This window comes from Sitophilus oryzae, unplaced genomic scaffold (genome assembly GCF_002938485.1).
Source record: "Sitophilus oryzae breed Bouriz unplaced genomic scaffold, Soryzae_2.0 scaffold_165_pilon_pilon, whole genome shotgun sequence".
Lineage (NCBI taxonomy): Eukaryota > Metazoa > Arthropoda > Insecta > Coleoptera > Curculionidae > Sitophilus > Sitophilus oryzae.
Genome location: NW_022146347.1, coordinates 1,431,281 through 1,458,071, shown reverse-complemented (window position 1 = coordinate 1,458,071; position 26,791 = coordinate 1,431,281). Strand labels below are relative to the sequence as shown.

Genomic DNA, 26,791 nt, shown 5'->3' with positions numbered 1-26,791 from the left:
TTGCGTTTATGAGTATGAAAATTGTACAAATTTTTAAATTTGGATCTTTTTTAACCACTCTGTATATTCTTTTAAATTGGTTATTTGCAACACTGTTTAAATGTTCTAGCAGGTAGTTAAACATTAAAGGGCAATATATTAGAATTTTTATATTTAACATATTTTTAATTTACATATTTTCTGTTATACCTATGTACAATAACCAATATTGTAATTTAGATTTTTTAATTAAGAAAATGGAGAATTACAAAACGTATTTGAGAATATCCAAAAGAATATCAATATTTCTATTTTTGCTGTTGGTGACACTGATGGACCAGTTTTTAGACAATAAACAGCTGATTTTTCTAGTCTTTGTCAAATAAAGGACCACACTTTTTAAAGTACCTGAATTATTAAAAATGAACTGAAAAATCAAAGAAAGACCAAACGAATTTTAATTTTTAAGTCTGTAGCGATCTCATGAAAGTAATTTATTCCATTACTCGATATAAATATGGATTGCAATAAGCACAAGAAAGGAAAAGGTAAATAACATTAGTTTGAATAGCTTGTGGTTTATAGTTTCAAATATAAATAAAACAAACATGTATTCAAACATTTCTGTTATGTAAATCGGTCGATAAATGTTAAGAAATATATATTTTTGCTATGAATTATATGATATTCGGTTTATTTTAATAATTATAGATATTTAGATAAAGTGGGTACAAGGTTAATATTGTTATTTACTTTTGTACGAATTTTTAGATATGGGTCGTGCTAGGTCATCACTTAGTGTTTCTGGTGTTGATTACTATCTCAATCTGCCAGTGAGTTGTCCAGCATCTCCTGCCGTCTCAACTTTAACTCTGACACCAGGCAGGATACGAAACATAGATCAGGATATGGAAAATTTGAGGGCGTCAAGACAAGATAATCCTTTTATACAGGTAATTTGATTTTTATTATAGTTTTTTTTACTTTTGTTTTAATTTTAGCGAGTCATAGCAAGTAGAGAAAGCCTTTTGGATTCCAGTTTAGATGAAGAATCTGATAATGTTACTTTAATGTCTAAGGTATGTTAAAACATACACTACCTATACTTTTGAATAAGATAATTTTTAAGAATATTAGTTTTGTATATACACAGAAAAACTAGAATCGAAATTTTTTTGTTTATTGATTTAAGGTAGGTTTTTTATTAAAATTTTTAGTTGCAAGGAAATGGTATTTTTTGCAAACTATCTGTTATATTTTGTTATGATGTTTAATATATTTTATAACTTCTAAAATTAAGCAATATTTATTAAATGCTCCAATCAGATCAATCTAAATACAATCAGATATACTTAGTATGTTCCTGAAAATGATTGATTTCAGATTTATCTAGAATTATATTATTCACTGATTATAAGTATGAAGAAATAATGTGGTGTGTAGCGTAATTTTTTTGTATAACAATTTATTAATATTCAATCAAAACATCGAACATCTAATCATGTTTATAGTCATAAATATGTATATAGATATTTCATACAATAAAAAAAAATTGACATTCTAGGTGGCAATCAATCAAAATTAGGTATATTTATTTTTCAAATGACTTCTACCAAAACTATTTTTAGGGGAAATATGAATTATTTTACAACCATATACTTATTTCATTTTTTTTCCATTACTATATGTAGGTCAGAAATATTACTTAGAGAGAACATGCGACAGTGACAATTGTTGTCTGTCATTTTAAGTCAAAAGTAGATTATATTTTCTTTTTAGATAATCATTTATATGTACTAAGATATATTTTTTACTTTGCTTAGGAGCTGTCATTAGACCTGGACATAGACCCTATGTCACTGCCAGAAACTCATGAGCACATGATTCGGAGTCCGCCTCCTACAAATTGGCCAACATCACCGAATTTTAGGACTTTTCAATTTCCCAGTGGTAGTTCTGATGCCCTGCAACTTGAAGTAAATGTAAGTAAACAAGTTATTTTAATCTCCATATTTTTAAAGGCATACTAAAAATATTCATAGAATGAAATGACAGTTAATAACAAAAATTTTAGTATCATTAGAGGCTGCTTTCATATCATTTTCCATATCAGTATTCTCTATTTCAACATAATTTTAAATTTTCAATTCTTTAGTTCGGTAAATGGTTACAATTTCTATTAGTTAGGTATGCGTATAATAATTTTGATAAAGATCTGAGAAATTTATGGACAAAAATATTTTATTATTATGGTTTAATTTGACTTGTTGAACAGTTAAAAATTACGTAGGTGGCGCCCTCTACAAGTAGGAGTATTGACATCGAAATCAAATATATTATGTCAAAAAAACACCCAAATACCAATTTTTATCTAAGTATTGACTATAGTGCGGAAACATGATACAAAGAAACCAAGGTATGATCGATACCGGCTCCAATTTCGTTCAGTTTGCGCATATCACTTGTGACGACACTACGCCATACAAAAAATCCATATTGTTCAATTGCCACTAATAAAAAAGAATAGAACCTAGAATAGGGAGGAATTGAATCTCAAAAGTTATGTCAAATTATCGAGCTTGACATTTGAAAAGTCATTTTCACATTTATTATGTGCCATCAGTTTGAAATTGGCGCGCGGAGCGTGCCGGCCAATGATGGTGCCGATATCACCTGTGACGTAGTGACCAACCTGCGCAATATCATGCGTTGTTTTCTTTGTATCATGGTTCTGAAATTATTTGGAAAAACCTGAAATAAAAATGAAACTTTTACACCCTGTACTTTTTAACATATTATTACTTTTTTACTTATTTTTTATCTGCAGTATATGCTGCTAAAGTTTCCCGAATACAAATCGGACCACCCTACATAGATTTAGCTAGTTTTTGTCGTTTTAATTTGCAGCATTTAAGGATGATTCACGCTATACCGTGACGGGTCCGAGCCGTGCGTCGGTGAAGACACGGCCAAACATTGTCAAGTGTTATTTACACATATACATTCATGCCAGGCCGAGCACGATCCGAGCTTCGTCGGAACCCGTCCGTGCCCCGTCACAGAAATGTCGCTGTACATTTTTTTTTCGGATCCGCTTCGTTCCCGCCACGTTGCGGAAAGCATGTATGTACTTTTCTTGGTGCCCCGACTGCAATCTGCAGTCATGATATAAACAAAGTACACTTTTTATCATGTCTGTAGTAGGTAGTGAATCTTACAGTAGTATTTGATGACAGGGAATGCATAAAACTGGACAATGGAAGGATGTAATGAAGAAGAGAGGTCCTTCATCTTCCTCTTTGAACAGGTGTTGTTCTTTCTTATCGATACTTATTGGGACTAAACAGTAGAACTCACTGCCAGAATTTCTTTAAAAATTTCAAAATACTGACTCTTCCTTCCTTATTCATTTTTGAATCCGTTTGCTTAATCCGCAAGCACATATTCTCTATTCCGGAAAGGCCTTCTCACAACTATCCACTTAGGAATGCGGAACACGATATTTATCTGCCAACCCCGAGCTCAGAACTAGTTAAGGGCTCAATACTGTACAATGCCAAGAAAATGTACAATCATTTGCCTTCGAATATCAAGTCACTTTCATTCTTTCCCGCATTTCGCAAAGCTCTGAAATCATACTTACTGGAGAGAACCCTATATGCGGGGTAAACGACTTTTTTGTTGATGTTTAATCATGAACAATTTAGAATTTTAATTTTAATATTTTGATCATCTCACACACCGGTTAAAGGTCTAGTATATAATATTTTATAACTCTTGATTTTATGTTATTATAACATGATTTTATCCATTTACAGTTTTCCTTTTGTAAAATTTTCTAGATACGCCTGTGTTCTGCAATATCAATATATGTTTTATTTGTAATTTTATGACGTAAATTTTTTTTGAATTGATTTGTATTGTAAGACATTTTTTTTATTATTTGTATATTTGTTTTTGTGCTTTTTTTGTTTTGCTTTGTCGATGAAGCTGTTTGGCTTTTTGTACAATAAAGCGTTGTTTTCTTTTTTTCATCAACTGTAATTGGTACCAATTCCACTTGCGAGAATTTTGGCGTTGTTCGTATTAAATCTTCGTGTGTCTATGGAGCTGTTTTTTTGTAATATGCTCAGAACTAATACGAGCCCCGTTATCAACTCGGTGTTGCATAAACAGAAGGCTCGGACGTGGCTCGGTGTCTACTCCACAGAACGTGCCCGGCTCAGACATGGTCCGGTGTACTGTGAATCATCCTACTGTTATTACTTACTCTGCAATATAAATATATCTAGAGAGAAGGGTAATGTGTTCTGAATACCTGTTTATTAATTTTTTTTTGTTCTAAATGTTCTGCAAATTATAATTTTTCTCTACAGTATGTCTCCAGATTGTCTTTACAAGAGGAAAAACTTTTTTATTATTGACATTTTACAAAAATACAGTCTTCATAAAAATGTTTGCTTGTTCTAAAATGGTTGATTCTGTTTATACTTTTCCAAATTTTTATACCGTTTTATAGAAAATTACAGAAAACATGAAAATGTGTCTTAATTTTTTCTAAAGCTTCATTCAGAACCTCGCAATTGGTCGAATAAATTAGTGGTTTCAATTACACTTTATACTCTTTAGTTTACGATCATTCACAATGTTTAAAAAACAATTAAAATTAACAGTATAGCTTGGGTTAGTCAGTTGTATCCATAGAGAATACCTAATATTTAGCTTATAAAACAATCGACTTTTGATTTCTAACCACAATTGCTCTTGACGGAAGATAATCAAAGGCCAAAATGACATTTCTCGCAAATTTTGAAGTATAATTAGCGGAAAAGTTATAAGTTTGTTAACTTTCTACTACTTGAAAATGACTATCACTAAAATTCTGACTATCAACTATCACTTAGCTCTACTAGCTCCAACTACCAATTATTCCAATAATTGCGAGGTTCTGACTAAAGCTTCATTCAGAACCTTGCAATTAGTGGAATAAATTTGTGGTTTAAATAATTATCGTAGAAGTTTGTTCCTTTAATTTTAATGTAATCATTCAGAACGTCTAAATTAGTGGTAGACATTTTCAATTAGTAGAAAAGGTTAGCAAACTTGTGACTTTTCCACTAATTATACTTCAAAATTTGCGGAGAGAATGTCATTTTGATCTTTGATTATCATTCATCAAGAGAAATTGTGGTTAGAAATCAAAAGTTTATTGTTTTATAAGCTAAATATTTGGCTTTCTCTATGGATACAACTGACTACCGCAAGATGTTGCTAGGATATTCTATTAATTTTAGACATTGTGAATGATCGTAAACTAAAAAGTATGAAGTGTAATTGACACGACTAATTTATTCCACTAATTGCGAGGTTCTTAATTAAGCTTAAAGCTTGAATTTTATGCATCCGTTGTCCGACGATACGATGATGCGATATTAATTTTTTTGGCCGAATTTAAAGGCTTCAATTGGTTAACCGTTTCTAACCAATCGAAGATTTCAAATTCTACCAATAAAATTAATATCGTATCATCGTATCGTCGGATAACGGATGTATGAAAATCAAGCTTAAGTCCTAAAAATTAAAGGGCGCTTCTATGGTGATATAATTTCGATTTCATTCTTTATGGTTATTATTAATTTTGATTAACGTCATATTTTTGAAGTGAAACTTCTTTACGGGCGATGGAAGTAAAAATTGAAGCTTGGAGCGTCGTAACTCGGGTCCTATATGAGCTTGGGTGCTGAAACCCGGAATGTAGATGGGGCTTCGATTTTCAAATTCAAATTTCTTTATTAGACCCCAATAAGTTTTACAGATTAATAATATAATTACACCGCTATTAAAAAACCGATACAAAGGCACAAAGGGCCAGAGTGGTGCGATCGCACCACTTATTTTGACGACGTTTCGTGCACTATGAAATCCCATCATCAATGGCGAAAAAATCGTCCGAGTTAAATGAAATTTGGTATGTCGATAGGTTGATTAGGTTATGTCGACATAATGGATGTGGGTCGATTTCGGCATAATTGCGGACGGGCAACAGGATGACGCCCTCGACATTTCGAACCGATGATGCCTCTAAATGGACTAAATCCTCAGGATTGTTTTCTTAATTATGGGTCGATTGGAACCAAACTCGGCACGTGGATGGAAGTATCACATTTTCTTAGAACTATTAATCACCCTCTCAGTAGAATTAAACCAAATAAATGTTATGCTTCTCTAACATCAAAATTCTATCAATAACAATCTATCAAAAAATGAAAACGAAATTATATTACCGTAGAAACGCGTTTTGATTTTTAGGACTTTTATTTTATTAATTTATTAAAAGTATAAACGGGATTAACCATTTTAGAACAAGCAAACATTTTTTATGAAAAATGTCAATAATAAAAAAGTTTTTCCTCTTGTGAAGACAATTCGGGGATATACTGTAGAATAATAAGGAAAAACGAGAAAATTTAGGATAAAATTTAAAAATGTAAAAGACTTAGGTACTATGTATCTGTTCTTTGCATTAATTATAAATTTTCGACATTTGCTTATTTCTCCTCGTTCGTTCTCGGAAAACATTTCCCGACATAAAAATACCCCCCAACATAAATTCCCGAACATTTTGAATTGCATATCGTCAGTGAAATGTGATAAACTGCTAACTCTCCATTATTTCTAATTTTACAGGAGAGCAAAAAAACGGTACAAAAAATATGTACACATGTAGGAACTATTTTCATGCGTTAATTGCTGTCCTCCATTCGCGAACTTCGAGTTCTGGGCTTTACGCCCTGGGGCTACTCGAAGGGATCAGGGCTTGAAAAACAGTGCGTAATTTTATTAAATTTTTATTACTTTTCTCTTTATTTTTTTTTTAATTTTTAAAAAAATTGTGTATCATTTACGTGGAAAAACGTTGAAAAAAGAAACTGATTAGGTATTATGGAAATTCTTGTACAACTAAGTAATTTTATTTGAACTATTTATAGCACGCCGATGAATTGCTCGTATATAGAGAATTTTGTTGAATGAAACAAAGAAATAAAAATCCGTGTGTTTAGCGTGATCGTAACGGAAATTACGGAGATAGCAGCATTTCGGTGGCTATTTCAGATCATTGGGAGTTGGCAGATATTATTGAGTTAAAATAGCAAATTTTATTTAATGGGGAAAAATGTATTTGCTTTCCTTACTTATAGAGTATTTTTTTCTCTTTCTAATGGTATAAAAAAACTTATTAACGTAAAAAATGGAGTTAGCATCACGTTTTACTGACAATATGAGGCAGACATCTGTGGCACTGCAAATTGATTATTGAATAATATTGCTTGTAGAATACCAAAGAAAAATCGAAATCAGCCGAACTGAAGCCAAAACATTCTAGTTGGGACGGCCAAGATACGTCACCACTAAAATCCTTCAAAGCGCTATACTACCACGACAAATTTTCGCTGTTAACTAGTAATTCCCTGAGGACTTCGGCCGAAGACCACCTACGTCTGATGAGCGAAGATTGAATCAAGAAATTCAATTGCTTAATTTTAACATTCCGAAATGTATAGTGATATAACGCAAATGTTTTCTAGTCATACTGTTAAGAGTTGTGAGTAATTTACCCAGTAATCATAAGGAAACGACATCACAACGAGTCTTCTGTTTGAGATAGGTTATAATATTGGCAGGCTAAATAATATTGGAAACTCAAGGATACTATACAGGGTTTTATTTAAATAAGTCGAAACATTTTTTAATCGCTCAATTCCATGGCAGCTACGCCCAATATTATATGACATTCGAACAATTTAATCTTTGAAATAGATAGCCACATGTCTTTTCGTTATGTCACAGTAGCTGTGGAAATCACTAAATTTGACGTTTAGGCTATACAATTTTTTTTGACAGACAGTTTTTTCCTCCAAAAATGTCTTTCTCAACAAAAGGTTAATGTTGCGGTATAGTGTTTGATATCAAAATTCATAAAATTTTGCAAAGACTTTAAATATATGTAATAAAACATGGGGGTACCCATTTAAAATAAGAAAGTTGCTATCAACTTCCGGTATTTCCGGAAGTGCCGCCATATTGAAAGTATTTTTAAACGATAGATCTCCTTGTGAAACAGGGATGTCTAAAAAATCTCCATTCTAGATATTCTAGTTTTCTAGAAACTTCTAATGCACGCGCAGCTTGGGACACCCTGTATACTGCCGTTAAAATCTTGCACTGATTTAAGAGAAACCCTGTATAAACATCCAGCTTATGCAATTTTGGAGGTTTTATTGTATGTTGTTATTGGAGAATTTAGTATATTCAAAAAGTTCTAAAATTTTGGCAATGTTATAAAAAGAAGAATTTTCATAAATCTCTATATTTGTTATAACTTATATTTTGTGTAAGCTTGTATAATGATATCAAATTCTGTACTTTTTTCTTACATATATCGAATATATTGGACTATAATACTAAGGGCCGGCAAAGGTTAGTTTTGGGTCGGGACTTCCATATGTAAGAAGAGTATAATGCGTTTATAATGTACTGAACAAAGAGAGAACAGTAAACGCGTTGTCAAACTTATGAAATAAACCGAGAAAGTGCAAGTTAAAAAAACTTGCATGTTTGGTAAAAACAAGTGGAATTGAGTTGGTGTTCGACAGTGGTCGCGCTATTAGAACTCTGAATTCAAAAATCGATATCTCAAAATCCATTAGAAATAATTGATTGTAGTTTTTTCAAAAACTTTCTTAATATTTCTGCTATATTTTCTTCGCAGAAAGTATGTAAAAATCTTTATAAATAAAGAAGTTACATGATTGCTGAAAATTGTTATGCACTAAAAGTAAATGGATGGTTTTTTTTTAATTTTTGAAAAAAAACGAGCCTAGAGGATTTTTTTTATTTAAACATCTTGTAAAAGGTCCGAATTTCAAAAGAAAAAAAAGTTCAATATTTAAAGTGGTTCTTGAGTTATCAGCACGCGTTATGTGTTAAAAAGTTGAGTTTTTAAATTATCGCCATTACTGACGTTTTATCGTTATAAAAAAAAACGGTATCCTTACAATTCCATTTTAGATGCTCAGAAACAAATCTGATGATTTTATCTAGTTAAAAAAGTCTAGTCGAAAAAAAGTCTTTTAAAAATAAGCGGTTTGCGATCGTGATTTTACTTTACTTGATAGGGAAAGGCGTACCGGAGAAATGTGGCAACGCCGCAACAGCACACCGTCGCATTTCTCTCACTTCGACTTAATAAGTTCCCTACGCGATTTACTTCCACACATGTATATACCGACCCAAAAGTGAGAGTTGCCAGTACGGTATACATGCGTTTCCACGACTCGTTATGGTTTCGTTATTGTAGTTAAACAATTATTTTTAAATATGGTACAATATTATTTATTGACGATATATAGCTTTACTGATATTTTATCTATTCTTAACTTTATACTATATTTAATTTTGTTATTAAAGTAAGATTTTGGCTTTAGGTCTTACTTTGGTGCTTTATTTACTTAAAAATATTTATTAGGGAAAAATAGCAGAGGTTACTAGACCTTTCTTATGTAACTACACTCAGGTGCAAAAAAAACGCGACGGAAACTTTTTTGGTCAAATTTAAAGCATTATATTTTTGTTATTCTTAGCCCTATTTTCATGATTTTTTTAGCAAACTGTATATAATTATGTCAATTTTAATTCGTAAACTAAGTTTTTTATAAACTTTAGTATTTGGCATATTATACAGGGTTAATCGAGGGGTTGTTTTTTTACTCTAACTTTAAATCACCCTGTGCAATCATTTCGTGTGTAAATTTTCCTAAAATATAATTTTACAGCCACAACCATGTCTCCTGAGCATTTTGTTTTTTGGATCATGTCAATACATGCCTTGGTTAATTTTTAAGAGCGAAATGAACTTGCCACCAAGAATTTGCAATTTTTTCAATGATCATTTCTTTTTAAAGTAAATTTTCAATATGACAAGGTCGCTTTGGTGATTATTGTGAACTAAATACTACTATAAACTGACCATCATGTTCGACGTTTGTGAAATGCTTGGCAGGAGGATTAGACGTTGCGAAGCGGTACCATTAAATGAACTTCGCTAGGTTCTTAAAGAAGAGTGAGAAAGCATAACGCAATATGGTATATGCAGCCTCAATGACAGTATGATCGGACGTATACAGGCAATTATATCAGCCAAGGGATGCAATACAAAGTATTAGGATATTTTTACAATTTTTTTTTTCTGTTTATATACTTCAGTATTACAGATGCTTTCTTTAATACCGTTAGTTTTGTTATCGTTATTAATGTTTATTAAAACCAGGACATTTTTTTTAAAATTTAGTATAGAGTATCCATTGCAGCGTAATACGACGTTACGACAATAGTGACCAAAACCATCTCGTCATATTAAAAAAATACGTCAAAAATCATGATAATTGAAAAATTGCAAATTGATCAGTTCATTTCGCTCTTAAAAATTAACCAAAGCATGTATTGACATGATCCAAAAAACAAAATGCTCAGGAGGCATGGTTTTGACCGTAAAATTATATTTTAGGAAAATTTACACACGAAATTATTGCACAGGGTGTTTTAAAGTTAAGGTAAAAAAACAATCTCCCGATTAACCCTGTATAATATGCCAAATACTAAAGTTTATAAAAAAAACTTAGTTTACGAATTAAAGTTGATATATAGTCTATAAAATGAATAACTTTGAATTTTGACCGTTATTTTTTACCAACATGGCAAATATAAAATCCCTCTGTCAAAAAAGTTACTGATATTCTTTAAATTGAGTGCCTGAACGAATCAGATAACTCTTTTTACTTTCGTGAAATAGAAAAGGAAAATAATAAAACAAGTGACAGTTCTTCCTCTTCTTGCAAAAATCAGCACGAAATGTCATAATTGACAAAAGTAAAATGTCATCAGCTTTTGACATTTCTAAATGTTAGACCAATGCCGTCTCTAATAGAACAGCCACGGAGCGAGATTTATGACGTCACGCTAGTTAGATACTACGGATTAATAAATATGTTGTAGAATACATGGAAAACATAATTATTTCTCGTATTTTTGGTTTGTATTTTAAAAATGATATAGTTTACATGAAGTATACATAATATACAGTTAATAAATACAATATAATATATACCTATTTATAGTAATAAATACTTTGGCAAATAAACTATGAACCATACAAATGCAGCAAATGTTTTACAATATACAAATAATGAATAGGTGGTACATAAGATAATGGGTAAAATGTAAAATATATTTTAAATTTTGGGGTTTGAAAATCGATCTAATTTAACAAAAAACATTGAATATCGATAGTGATGTATTATTATTTGCAATCACAAAATTTATTTATATATTATAATGTTTACTGCAATTAATAAACTAATATAAACTTGTCAAAAGATGACCACATATTTTTTTACATTATTATTCTTAACAAAAAACTATCTATATTGACTATGGAGTACGATTTCAGCCATATTGTAAAACATTTGCTGCATTTGTATGGTTTATAGTTTATCTGACAAAGTATTTATTACTATAAATAGGTATATATATTGTATTTATTAACTGTATATTATGTATATTTCATGTAAACTATATCATTTTTAAAATACAAACCAAAAATACGAGGAATAATTATGTTTTCCATGTATTCTACAACATATTAATCCGTAGTATCTAACTAGCGTGACGTCATAAATCTCGCTCTGAGGCTGCTCTATTAGAGACGGCATTGCGTCAGCACGGCCGCAAGTTGATAACCTATTAAAATTAACACTAGAAAAGCCCGCGGGAACTGTCAAATTCAAAGTTATTCGTTTTACAGACTATAATAATATACAGTTTGCTAAAAAATTCATGAAAATAGGACTAAAAATAACAAAAATATAACAGTTTAAATTTGACCAAAAATTTCTCCGTTGCGTTTTTTTGCATCTGAGTCTATATTGAATAACTTTAAGGTCACACCCAAAAAGCTAAAATCTTACTATTAATCTATAAATGGTTACCTATATTACATATGCCTCGATGTTATTTACTCAAAAAATTCTATGTCACATCTATGTTTCACAAAAGTGACTTAAAAAAAAAGAATTGATATATTTTCCAGGAATTATTTACCAAAGTTTGAATGTTGCAACCAAAGTTTAACGTTTCGACTAAGTAGTTTATAAGTGTAGGAATTGATTTTAGATATTTTAGGTAAAAACAGAATTATACAAGTATAGTAGACAATGTAATTGAATGGTTTATATTGTTATAACTTTATGTAATCCTTTGTATACTATATCCATTTTAAATGTCGTTATATGTATTTATTTTAGAGCAAAAAATAGTCTTAAAAGAAAGGTGTAAGGTAAGTCGTCAGTATAAATTTTCTTTAAATTCGTGTAATTTTTTTAAAAACTCTATGCTCAGTGTTTTAAATTACGCTTTTTGTGCGGTTTAAAAAATTTATACCACGTGTCTCAAATTTGAAGTATGACATCTTCTATTTTTTTGGTAACCCTAATTTTTTATTATTCCAAAAGGGTACCTATATCGAACGTGGACTTGTAATAAGCTATATCTTAGAATTACTTTTACCTAACGCTTACCTTTTGCCACCTATATTATATATCGATTTGGTCATTGAAACTGCGTGGTCTGGATTTTAATGTGTAAGATAGTGAGGTAGATAGCTTAATGTAAAATCAAATGTATTAAAAAGAGATAAAAGTTGGGTCAAAATTTCAAACCAGACAAGTAGGCGTTTACGAAAAATGTTGCATCTAGAGTTAGAACTTTATTTTTCACAGTTAGTTTCTCATTTTACTACAGATCTGTAATAGATTATATTTAGCTTAGATATATTATTTTTATTTAGTTCAGTAGTATACATGAAAGTTTTTAAAATAGTTTATTTTATTCTACATACATTCTCCTACACAGGTAAAAACCGGCAACACTGTATGCGCTTTTTATTTTATCTCTCCCTCTCTCTGTCAACCGGTCATTTATATTTATCTCTGTCGCATGCACTAAATACAGACCACGCAGTTTCGATGACAAGATCGGTATAATACATTGTATGTATATTAGTATTTTTTTGTTTGCTTTTTTGCTACCGTATTCTAAAGACCTATTATCTTAATATATAACTACTTACTTCTAGATTAATAAGAAAACATGTTAGTTAATACTGGAATTGCTTTTGCACTAGCCAAACAGTTTATTAGGTTAAGTTTTTGCCCTTGAGTTCCTATTTTGTACAAATTGTCTCTATTGTGCGGTTACAAAAAAACAAACACTCAGTATACAGGGTGCTTATTTGAATTTTTGTGGCATAAGAAAAATACGTATTAAATTAATTCTAGTATATTATACATTTAGTCAAATTTAGAATAATATTGGTTTGTAGAAAATTTAATTTATCCATTTTTCTATTGCTTCCCAATTAACCTTGGTTATACTAAGGGCTGGCAAAGGTTAGTTTTGGGTCGAGATTTCCGTATGTAAGAAGAATACAATGCTTTTATAATGTACTGAAAAAAGAGAGAACAGTAAAAACGTTGCCAAACGTATGAAATAAACCGAGAAACTGCACATTGCTAAGAGACGTGGAAGGTGATATAGCAGATTCTTCGCGATCGACCGGTCATCCCAATCACAGCCCAATCAGTACTTAAAATTCTAGGGAATGGTGTACATCATTCATTCAGCTTCACTATTTAATTACATCTCGTGATATTGAGATTGAGATTGTTATTGTTATTAAAGAATCGTAATTTTCCCTATAGCTTATAAATTTTTAAGTGCAAGTTAGAAACATTTGCACTTTTGGCAAAAATAAGTGGAATTGAGTGAGTAGTCGCGTTATTAGAACTCTGAATTCAAAAATTGAAATATCTCGAAATTCATTAGAAATATAATTATTGATTGTAGTTTTTTTTTAACTTTCTTAATACTTCTACTATATTTTCTTCGCAGATAGTATGTGAAAATCTTTATAAATAGAAAAATTACACGATTGCTGAAAATTGCACTAAAAGTAAATGGATGTTTTTTTTTGTTTTAAATTTTGAATAAAAAAAAACAAGCCTATCGAATTTTTCTTATTTAAACATCTGGTGAAAGATCTGAACAAAAAAAGTTCCTAAAGGGGTTCTTCAGTTATCGCGTGTTATGTGTTAAAAAGTTTAGTTTTTAAATTATCACAATTACTGACGTTTTCTCGTTATAAAAAATGGATACCCCAACGATATCCTTATAATTTTATTTCAGATGCATAGAAACATATCTAATGATTTTATTTAATTATCTTTTCGAAAAAAAAATAAAAATAAGCGGTTTGCAATCGTGATTTTACTTTACTTGATAGGGAATGCGTACCGGAGAAATGTGGCAACGCCGCAACAGCACACTGTCGCATTTCTCTCACTCCAACTTAAGATCCCTATGCGATTTACTTCCACACATGTAAATACTGACTCAAAAGTAAGAGTTGCCAGCAGGGTATGTTGATGTACAGCCAACTATATTAATATATACACATAACATTTGATGTAGAAGAAAACTTGTATTTATATTCTTTTTTGTTAATTAATATTGAAAGACTTAAAACATTATATTTTTATTGAAGTACCTATGTATTTAACTTTTTCTGTAATACCTCTGCTTTTTCTCATTCTGTAACTTCTTCTCTGTTTCAATAATAGAGGACGGCCCAACTTTAAATAAGTATTTAATTAATTTTGTATTCTTATGTCCCAGCAAAAAAGAATAGACTGTATAAAACCTAGTTATATAAAGGATGCTTAAACTAGAGCATTTCTGAATTTTACTTAAGTGTATTATTAAAAAAATATATTAAAACTAAATATATGTATTAGATTACTTAAATTGAATAAGAATGCAAGCGTTTTGAACAATTCTAAGATAACATAAATTTTAAATGTATTTAGAGATACTCTATTGTCCAATATGCAATTGTTATTATTTTTCAGTATTTATTATTGAATGCATATGAAATATTTTTTGATTTACACTATAAATATATGATGTTACATCTTGAATTTTGTTATTAATTAATTAAACCTCCATTTTTTATTCTGTTAATTTTTCATTGTGTACTTCCTTTTTTTGATCAGTTTTTGAAAGGAAGCTAATTTGGCTCACCGTGTAGAATGTGGAAAATATATATTTATTTTTATAGAAATGGCAACACTGATTGCTGTTTTTTTAAATTGGTCAATCAGCTGTTTTGTGCCAAAATATTTATGGTTATGTTTATTCAACTTTTATTTACTTTCTTATCAGTTTTAAATTTCACATTAAATACCTATATTGTTAAAATGTTAAGTTCTGTTTTATTGAATAATTCGTTCTTAAATTTCTAAACAATGTATTCGAATGGGTTAATTTTAAATTTTCGTCAAATACTTAAACCGAAAACCTTGAGATTTATATCCACTACTTTACCGAGTGCAAAATTCAAAAATGAGAGTGGAAGTACGCTTAATATTTTTGATCGAAATACCAAAAATCTTCAGCGACAAAGGGCTGCGATAGCAGAGGACGTTAATCTTTATGATTACCTGAAGGATGAAATTGGGTTCCGATTAGCTGATAGAGTATTTGATATCAAAAGAAAATTTAAACTAGCTGCTGATATCGGTATAGTTTTTTTGTTATGTATTGTTAATTTATTAAAAGTGTATTATTGTAGGATGTAATAGAGGATATATTTCGAAACATATCTCGCCTGATTCTGTTGAGGAACTTATACTATGTGATGTAAGTCAAAAAAATTTAGATACTGTTTCGGTTATGGATGGTATCAGAGTTAGAAAACAAATCTTAGACGAGGAATATATTGAGGTAAGTAGTGGTGTTTCATAATAAAAATGTGTGATATTATGTAAATTTATAGTTTGAACCAAATACTTTAGATTTGGTTGTATCATGTTTAAGCCTGCATTGGGTAAATGATTTACCTAAAGCATTCAAAAAGATTTTGGAAAGTCTTAAGCAAGATGGTGTGCTTTTGGCAGCCGTTTTTGGGGGTGATACACTTTATGAACTTCGTTCGTCTTTGCAATTGGCTGAATTAGAAAGGAGAGGAGGATTGTCTCCTCATATATCTCCTTTCACAGAAGTTAGAGATATAGGAAGCTTACTTACAAATGCTGGTTTTACTATGCTCACAATTGATACTGATGAGATTGTTGTTAACTATCCGACAGTTTTTGAGCTCATGTGGGATTTAAAAGGTATGAAAAATTGTAATGAAGTACGCATTAAAAAGTAATTTACATTATAAAGTCATAAATTAATATAATTTTTTTCAAAATTTTGTTTATTTACATACAGGTGCTTATTGATTTGAACTTTAGAGTGTATGTATGTCTTGATATACAGAATGAGCAATGTCAATGCAATTGGAGGCATGCCATTAAGTTGGACTTACCCAAAGGATTTTTTGTGAATATGAGAATGCATGGGAAAAAGTTCACTGATAAAAATTGAAAAATTGAAAAAAAAATATTGTAGGGATTGAAAAGATCAAGTGAATATGCACCTGAACAATGCAATTTTAGGATCAAGGTCAAATAATATTAAAAAATCACATTATCAAAGGTACAAACATCATAAAATTAATTTGTTTACAAAATTAAACATATGTATGTTGACTTATATATTGGTGTATTTTATTTTTAAATATACATAACTTATTTATGAATGTTTTAACCTTTACAGTATTATTTCTGTATGAATAATAAATATTTTTTGATTGTATTAAAGATAATATTTTTACTTTTTTAATTTAAACTTGCAGTCATAATACCTGTATGCTGTAGAATATATAATGACCTGCATGCTCTAGAATAGGTTGTGACGTCATGTAGGTTGCACTTTGCACAAAAAAACGGCGTCCAGTTGGTTTGGAAATGACGATCGATGACATTCCTCATTCTACATATAAAATCACAGTCATCTTCATTTCATAGCCATCGCTGATGTCGTTTTTTTTCGATCATTGTGTTAGATATGTATACAGTGTCACAGATAAGTTCTCATCATAAGGAAATTTGACTTCAGAAATAGTTTCTGCTTTGATTTATATTAAGTTTAATGACTAAAAAATTGGTTTCTGGGCTGAATTTCGATAAATTTGATTATTATTATTTTAGATTTTTTAAATCAGGGCCGTTAGAGGAGTAAGTTACCATATAGGGGCAATGTATAAACAAAACAATACATACTATAAGCAGGCTATAAAAAATACATTTTGACATTTAGTATTGTGCAAATAATTTCATGATGCGATCTCGATAAATGGGGAAGTTATTCATACTTTGCATAACTTTAGTCTAATTTGTTACAACTAATACCGGGTGCGCCTAAAAAGTGGCTCCCCCCTTTAACTTTTTTATTTTTTTTGAGATAAAATAACGGGATTTGGTATGTTAGTATATGACATAAATTAGAATTGATTGACGTATTCAATTGTTTTCGGTCACCGGAAACCTGTTTCACCGGAAATGACTACAACTTTGGATTTTTAAATGGCACTCTCGGTATTTTTTTACTTTACTGGATAGAAAATGACACTCTGAATATAATGAAATATGATATGTCAACTTTTGACATATACCCGCTCAGAAACCATTGTATTTTAAATTTCAATCTAGAGTGCCATGGCTGTGTTAAAAACACTAATTTTTAATCAAGGAGCCTTGGAAAAATAGATTTGATCATCTAATGTTTATAGTGTCTTATCCTGGCCGGCTCATTAGCATATTTGGAAAAAGTATTTTTTGACGAATAATTTGATACCACACACTTGGTATTTCGAGTCAAATTGCCGTTATGAACCATATGTTAGAATTTCAAATAAACCATATGCGAAAATGTCAAAAATTGACATATGATCTGTCATTCTATTCAGAGTGTCATTTTCTATTGAATAAAGTAAAAAAAAATACCGAAGGTGCCATTTAAAAATCAAAAGTTGTAGTCATTTCCGGTAAAAACGGAAGTTACCGAAAGCAACTGAATATGTCAAACAATCCTAATTTATGTCATATACTAACATGCGAAATCTCGTTGTTTTATCTGAAAAATTAAAAAAGTTATAGGGGTGAGCCATTTTTCAGACGACCCGGTATATTATTCTTTAAAAGCTGTTAATTGGTTCAATACATTTAACTGAATATAAGACCACTAGATAAATATTTGACTAACAATCGCAGTACCATCAATTAGTTTTGCTTCTACCACAAGAATCGGCTGCTATTGGTTTTAAATTTCGAAATTTTTTATCTATATGGCTGAAAATGAATGTACTTATGTAAATTTAAAAAAGAAACAACTTTTTCAAATACACTTTTTCAAAATTCTTTTTCAAATATTGACAGATATCCGATAGCAACATCCTAAATTTTATTACGTCATTTTTAATCTATTTTACAGAAAAAACTAACGCTTTAGTAAAATTTTACCTAAATCTATAAATAAAATAAAATCCCATATGATGCAGACTTATCTGTGACACTGTATAATCGAATAAAAATAATGGCGAGAATATATATATATATATATATATATATATATATATATATATATATATATATATATATATATATATATATATATATATATATATATATATATATATATATATATATATATATATATATATATATATATATATATATACTATAGCACGTAATAGCAAGTTTATAATATTTAAAGTATAAGTCAGAAGTAAGAAAATACCGCGAGAAAATCAGAAAAATGTAACTGTGAAGCATACTGGTTCTATGTGTATCATGACTGCAATTACTAAAAATATTTTTTAAGTTTAATGTTAGGTGATAATTATTTTTATATAGAATTGTTGTAGGTATGGCTGAAAGCAATGCTGCCTTAAATCGTTCTGTTCATTTGCAAAGAGATGTTCAGTTTGCAGCAGCTGCAATATATGAGCAACTTTATGGCAAAACAGATCCTGAGACGGGAAAGGTCACAATTCCTGCAACATTTCAGGTATGTGTATAAGCACATTCAACATTTCTACATAAATATAATTTTCGAGCCTTTTCTAATATTAAAAAATATAACATTACTTTTTTGTGATTTTTTTTATCTACATTTACAGCCAAAGATTTACAACAAAAAAGTATACAACAATTGGCAAATTTCTTATTATTAAATTTTCATAAAGAAATTTGAACAGAGTAGTTGTTCCGTAAGAACGAAACATTTTCAACAAGTGCGTGATGGCAATTTAAAATAGCAACGCTTTTTACGTATGCGCAACACTATGTCTAGGTGCACGTTAACGTGTACCACATTATAATATTTGGGTACACGGGGAAACATCATCACAAGACACAGCGTATACTCAAAAAGGGGTTAATTGATCATCAGTCGAAAAGTATCAACGAGCATAGTGGTTTAGACTTTAATTATTTGAGTTTATGTATCAGTTTAAAAAAAATACAGTCTTCATATTTTTGACGTGTATGACATAAAACGAAATGACTATTAAAAATAATTACTAATTAGAAACTGATTGTTATTTAACCATTTGCTGTTTTAAAACTGTTATTTATAAATAATAAAGTTGCCACAGTTGTTACATGCAAAAATAACAGTTACACAAATATCAGTACGTCGAAAGTGATACGTAATCGGCATTATCGCGCTACCAAATTCGACTAAGCTTGCCAACTACTGCTGTGATGTGATATCGGTATTTCCGTGTCACAAGGCTTGTAACTGTTTATAAAAAAATAACAGTCTGTAATGTCTATAAGTGTCTCTACTAGAGAATGCAATCCCGCACCAAAATATCAATCCCGCAGACCCGCGGGATTAAAGCAATCAATCCCGCGGATCCGGAAAATTGCGGGACTGTAAACATAGTTGAATATCTCTTGAACTAAAAAAGATTTTGGGATGCGGTTTGGACCAGGTTTTAGACGCATCTATTGTGATTAAGATGCTATATGGTTTTCGAAAATATATTTAGCGAATTCTCGTATACAGGGTGTTTTACAATAGTGTACATTTTTGGTTAAGAATCTTTTTACCGAAATTTTACAATTTTTGAAAACTAGAGTTAACCCAGATTAACAATAAAAAACAAACAACCAATCACGGCGGGTCTCGATCAGTTTCAGGAAACGTGGGAACTAATTTTTATAACACGGGCTTATATTTATCGTACTATTTTGTGAAATAGCACGAGGCAATCAAGGTCAAACGTTGAGGTGGCTTCAGAAAAATAAGTAAACATTGAGTACGAATAAATATCATTAATTTATAATGGAGTGTAATGTAATACCACTATATCAAAGTGATATGAAAAATCAAAAACAGTTCATTTAGAAAACAGTTACCGATGGTAGATTAAATTGGCTATTCCTCTAAGGTTACACAAGAATATTTAGTTTTAATCATTGTCTAATATTATTAATTACAGTATAGTAAAAAATATATATAAAACAGTGACTAATACGCGGTCTACCATTTTTCGCCTTATAATCCACGGTAGTGCGTCTTATGAACAAAATATACACAAAATTATTTAAAAAATCGTCTTATTATTTATTATTTCTGGCTATGGTAAAGTAACATTTATACTGTAGTCTGTAGCAAAGTTTAGTTTACGAATTTGGTTTTGTTTTTCTAGTTTTAATTGTCTAAATCCCTGCATAATATATACTAGTTGAATGGATTTATATGAAACCATGCTGAGTGCTAATAAAAGTATCATTTACCGATTTCTCTTAAGAACAATAAAACAACATTGCTTTTAAATAATGTCCGTGGACCATACTTTTGTTGACATCGGGTCAATTAATAATTTTCTCAAGCGGATATATTGATAATGTTACCAGTATTACTCATCAAGCAATACTACTGTTATATTAATCAATTAAGGCCTTAAACAAACATATATACAATTTTATACACTAATTCATTATAATAAAATTAAATCATAAAAATATTGTAATGATGTTCCTGCAGTTTAAGTGAAAAGTTTTGTCCCTAAATATCTACTATATATATAATAAACGCGTGTTCAAATATTCTGTGGAATATATATCAGTATAACATAAAACGAAATGTAATTAACGAAATATCATCGTAACAACAGCTATTTTAGAAACGTCTAGGTTTACTTATTTCACTGAGATTTATGAAAAAAAAATCCTTTGCCTTGGATACAGATACCGCCACGTTTCGGAAACAGCTCAAAACAAAACAAAATTGAACGAGGCAACAAAAAACGCTAAAAAATCCCCCCTCGCTCTCCTCACGAGTAGTTTTCAGGCGCTTTTAAGAATCGCGAAAGTAGGTCGAGGTAAACCGAAGTAGGTCAAGACCAAGAACAGTTAACCTAATAGGACTGCTCATTCAGCCAAAAGTGTTCGCCAGGTGCATGCGAAAACTACTCGCTTTGTGACGTCATTGTAGCCCTTGTCATGGTTATTAGTCCTTATCCGGCAAACAATAATAATAAACACACACGTGCATAATTGGTTACCGAATGCAAAACGTTCATTATTTAGTTTATTTATTTAAACAGCTTATATGTATGCAGTATAGAAAATTAACTGTATAAATCGTATTAAATACTCGGATAATGCATTTTTAAAAACAGCAGTTCCCAGCATCTCCTTTTGCAAGCATTCTTTTTAGAGTACTTCCATATTTTGCTTTAAAATAATTAATAAACAAAATCGTGGGCACTTAGTATGCACTTTGTCACAATCCACAACACAAAATGAACGTATTTATACACTTTATAGCTCTAAAAACTTTAAAGACACCTTTTTCACATTTAAAATTGACAAAATAATTAACTCAAAATTTCTCAGCTGTTATTTTTATAAGTTTACCATAGGCAACTAATAATACACACTATCATGACAAGGCCACGAAGGCTTTGACAAGGGCTACAATGACGTCACAACTGTCAGCTGAAGCGCGGGAAGAGGCGAACGTACGTCTTATGAGGATGAGCAATCCTATTAGTTTACCGTTCTTGGGTCAAGACAACCTGGAAATAAATCGAAATGCGTCAAAGTTGGGCGACGAAATGCGACTTTGACATGTTTCGAATTGTTCCTTGTATAGTGTGTAAGCTGTTTTTATTCCAAGAATGTCTAAAATTATATAATAGGTCGTCAAAGTTTCAGACACAGAAATATACAAATTAAAACATACATATAAATACATAAAAACTAACAGTTTCTATATAACTGTGGGAAAAGCAGTATTTTTTATTGGATATTTTCATTTTCTGTATTGTTAACTCTATATATTTTGTTGTTTCGGTAGATAATCAACATGCTGGGTTGGAAGCCGCATCCTAAACAACCCAAACCAATCGAACGAGGTACGGGCGAAGTGTCATTAAAGGATCTGTACAAGTTGGACGAAATTATCAAAGAAATCAAAACTGTGAAGAATGACTCTGAAGGACGTTAGTTATGTTTTCGAAGTATTATTATGTAATTTAATTAATAAACGACTGGATTGTTGGAAAAGTGATAAATAAAAACCTCGTTAATTTTGTTTCGTCATGTTTATGTATTTTTAGAAAGACGCTGTAAACAATTTAATAAAAACTTTATACGGGAATGTGTTTTAATTATTTTTAATATATCTTAGTTTGAAGATTTAAAACCCTGTTAATTAATACCTTACCTGAATATCAAGATTACAGTTGAGGGTTGGAACCTTTGGTGTTCAACAGCAAAATAAAAACACTAAATCACCACAATACACCAAAACACTTTTACTTTTACACTGGACGCGCGTTTCGCTAACCATGTTAGCATCATCATTGACAGTTTGGCCACATTGAAAAAGTACAGGAATATTTATTTATTTAAACTTTTAAAACGACGTCAATTTAGATTTGTTTTTATAAATCTCATAGAATCATAATTATACAGGGTGTTTAAAAGATGCACGACTACATTTCACAGCGTTATTCTTTGTCAAAAAATATGGAAAAATTGTATAAACATGGGGAAATGGATAGTTTGTAAAATAAAAGATGCTAAACTTAAAAAAAATACTTTCGTTTTATTTCAGACATTTACATAAATCTGATATATTTTATAAACCGATAAAAGTATACGTATAGTAAACCGACAAAAGTTAAACTGTAATTAAAATAACCATATTACAAATGTCACTGCATATATCTTAATCAATTCTTATCTTATCAATTTAATCAAGATGACTCTGAGATTACAATCGTTGAACTAGGTATTTAGATACCATATGATCGAAAAGACGGCGTCCAGTTGCCTCGGAAATGAACATCTTCATATCATAGCCATCGCTGACGCCGTTTTTTTCATCATATTGGATTTAACATACAAAATGACGGCGATCAAATTCCAAGCCAACTCTGACGCATTTTTTCGATCATATGGATATATTACTGGATATAAAGTACCGTATGATCGAATAAAAATGGCGTCAGCGATGGCTATGAAATGAAGATCGCTGTCATTTTATATGTAAATTTATATGGGAAATGTCATTGATCGTCATTTCATAGCCATCGCTGACGCCGTTTTTATTCAATCATACGGTACATTAGAACAATATAAAAGCATTGCTTGATTTTGTTATTAATAGAATAATGAGATTTATGTTTGTTCATGGACATAATAATATTCAATAGTTTTTTTATAAATTTTAAATATTTCTTTATAAATTTTTTCAAATGGTTTATTTTTATTCTCAGATTATTATAGATTTAAATGTTATATTCAAAAGAAAAAGAATTTAAATCTATGTCACCCCTTAAATATCGATTTTGCGCCTACATTTTTCTCCCTTGCCATGTTGCCAGCAATTTGATATATTCTCTGTTATACGAAACTTAAAGTCTGGAGATGCTGTATTTCTATTTGGTTAATATGATATAGGTACTCGTTTTATTAAGTACTATAAAATATTATTTAGTTTTAGAGCTTGCCCTTCTGGTCTTATAATATCTAGAGATATTTTATACGTATTAAAAAAGGTTTCATTAAGTTTTAACAAAAAAAAATTGCAGTATAGTCAGCTTTTTTCGCATATGATTTAATTAGCCGTTTTGAAAATAAACCGTTTTAAGACTATAAATCTATACATTAATATTATAATTATATTTTTATACAGGGTGTCCCAGGTTGAGCGTGCATTAGAAGTTTCTAGAGAACTATAATATCTAGATTGGAGATTTTTTGCACATCATTGTTTCACATTGAGATCTATCAATTAAAAATATTTTCAGTATGGCGGCACTTCCGGAAATACAAGGGTTACCCCCGTTTTTTATTACATACTTAAATTGTCTGTAAAATATTATGAATTTTGATATCAAACACTCTATGTATATCTAACATTAACCGTTTTAGAGGAAAAAAAATATTTAAAATTTTTGAAGAAAAAAAAACTGCCTGTCAAAAAAATTTGTATCGCTTAACGTCAAATTTAGTGATTACCACTGCCACTGTGACATAAAGAGAAGACTAGAGGCTATCTATTTCAAAAATTAAATAGTTGAATGTCATATAATAGTGGCCGTAGCTGTCATGGAATTGAGAGATTAAAAAATTATTATAAATCATTTTTTTCAAATGGAAACCAACTTTTTTTATTGCACTAGTGAAAAGGTTTTTCAATTCGTTACTTTTTGATTATCCTACATGTTCCTATACCTAAAATAAATCGTTTTTAAGTTATTTATGATTTAGTTTTAAAGCGTAAATTTATCTTGCTTTTATCCAGTTTTCCTTGACATTAAGTGTCAAACCATCATACAGTTTATTTCCTTCTGTCAAAAAAGTAATTATATGAATTTCGTATATAATATACGAAATTAGTATACAATTAGTATACAGCAGTATTTATAATAAATACTGCTGCTAAAACTTTATAAAGTATATTTATAAAAATATCTCGTATTTTAGTGATATCTAATGGCAGTATGACATGGCCAGATATGAGTGACGTCAAGCTATTTCAAGCTACTAGAGGTGGACAAAGAATGAACGAGTATTAAAAATGAATTGTGAGATTGGATTCACGGCTTAAGTGGCGTTCAGACGGGTCGATTTTAGTTGATCAACTTTTATTTGACCATCTTCTCAATTTAGAGTGTCTTGGCCATAAATTATTCGTAAAAAGATGCTTTTTCCAAATATGCTAATGAGCCACCCTTTGCAGTAATTTCCGGTCAAACAGGAAGTGGCCGATTGCTTGATTTATGTCTTGTACTAACGAAACAAATCTCGTTTATTTATCTCAAAAAATAAAAAAAGTTATAGGGGCGAGGCACTTTTGAGAAACACCCGGTATGTAGAGTGTCTAGGCCAACAGCAATAATACTGAATCCTTTTATTCAATCACACAGTAGGTATATTCAAAGCTTGAAGAATCATCCAGTTTGCCCCTTCAGACGATCCGCAGAGCAGACAATTGGCAACGTCGCCTTGCCGTCTTGGAAAATCGACCGCCGGGCCAGGACAAGTGCTTGAAAATCGTGCGTATGTTCCATTAATCTAGAAAAAAATACATATAAACATATCCCGATAAAAACATGGAGTTCAGCGAATTGGACAACAGGAATTATCCCGGTGCTCCGGTGCCTGGGTCCAGGCCCATGGTAGATCCAGAGGCTCATGGAGAAGTCGATCCAACACTGTAAGCTTTATTATATTATACAATTATATAATAATTTTATGCAGAGTTGAAACCCCATTTGTTGTTTAAATATTAATGTTAAGTTTGAAAATGTACACTAATTCACAAAATATTTCTATACTCATGGAAAGGCCAATCCCCAATAGTTTTTTTACATATATTATAAAATTTACATCTATAAGTCTAAAAAGCATTATAATGGTTCTGCACTTATGTTTAAGTTTGTCTTATAGTTTAAAGTATAAATATATATATTTGTTCTTGGTACTTTAGTTCACAGTCATGGAGAAGTAAATCCACATTGTGAGCTTTATCTAAACAATTATACAGAGTGTTTCAAAAAACATGTGCCATCTCTCGTGGAAAGATTCCTCACGTAAAAATAAGATTTATTTTTCATATCAACATACATAGGCTACAGGGTGTTAAAGTCTTAATAATCTTTAGATTTATTATAATTTTCTTCCAAGTACTTTTAGTGACTCAAATGAAATTTTGAAGGTAAAAATTATTATAAGTGCTACATATTTTAATGCTAAAAAAATGTCCATAAATTCATCAGGGACGTGCATATGGGTTATCGCTGGAATATTTTTCAAAGAAAAAACATGTGCGCCACTGATTTTTTTTCTTTTGATATCAAAATTATGTAGGCCGTTTAATGCCAATTAAAAGTTATCTCTTGATATTTTGTCGAATTCGGCCTTTTTGATGAGATAAACGCAATTTTATTAATCACAATCATTAATAAAACGAATTTGATAAATTATATTAAGATTATATATATATTTTACCTAATTTATTATCAAATATTATTACTATTAGTTATTATTATTATTACTATTAGTCCAACCTACAGCAATTTCAAATAAAAAAATAATGGTATTTAACATATAATTACAAAAAATCTAATTTTAAAAAGTTTTAACATCCTGTAACTCCAAAACTATGCATTTCCATACCCATGTTTATAAGAACTTTTTTTCATATTTTTTTGGTGAGGAATGAATGAGTATTTATTTAAATCTTTCGCACGTTAATGATATTAAAATTTTTTAAAGGTTGCTAT

General features: G+C 30.2%; 3 protein-coding genes across 4 annotated transcripts in view; all 3 read left to right on the top strand.

Moving 5' to 3' along the window:
• The first annotated feature begins 353 nt into the window (after positions 1 to 353).
• LOC115880824 lies at positions 354 to 8,682 on the top strand. Its single transcript, XM_030898117.1, has 5 exons — positions 354 to 527; positions 751 to 932; positions 981 to 1,058; positions 1,803 to 1,961; positions 7,314 to 8,682. Exons 1-5 carry the CDS (start codon positions 497 to 499, stop codon positions 7,494 to 7,496), a joined length of 633 nt encoding a protein of 210 aa, XP_030753977.1. The 5' UTR covers positions 354 to 496; the 3' UTR covers positions 7,497 to 8,682.
• Positions 8,683 to 15,257: 6,575 nt separating this feature from the next.
• On the top strand, positions 15,258 to 22,587 carry LOC115880823 (arginine-hydroxylase NDUFAF5, mitochondrial). Its single transcript, XM_030898116.1, has 5 exons — positions 15,258 to 15,669; positions 15,722 to 15,873; positions 15,926 to 16,265; positions 18,902 to 19,044; positions 22,351 to 22,587. The coding sequence occupies exons 1-5, from the start codon at positions 15,396 to 15,398 to the stop codon at positions 22,498 to 22,500; spliced, it is 1,059 nt and encodes a 352-aa protein (XP_030753976.1). The 5' UTR covers positions 15,258 to 15,395; the 3' UTR covers positions 22,501 to 22,587.
• A 2,940-nt stretch (positions 22,588 to 25,527) lies between these two features.
• Positions 25,528 to 26,791, top strand: part of LOC115880853 (major facilitator superfamily domain-containing protein 6) — a 32,240-nt gene continuing 30,976 nt past the window's right edge. For both annotated transcript variants that reach the window (XM_030898167.1, XM_030898168.1), the window contains exon 1: positions 25,528 to 25,722. In XM_030898167.1, coding sequence (XP_030754027.1) covers positions 25,619 to 25,722 — 104 coding nt within the window. In that variant the 5' untranslated portion in view covers positions 25,528 to 25,618. The remainder of the gene's footprint in view (positions 25,723 to 26,791) is intronic.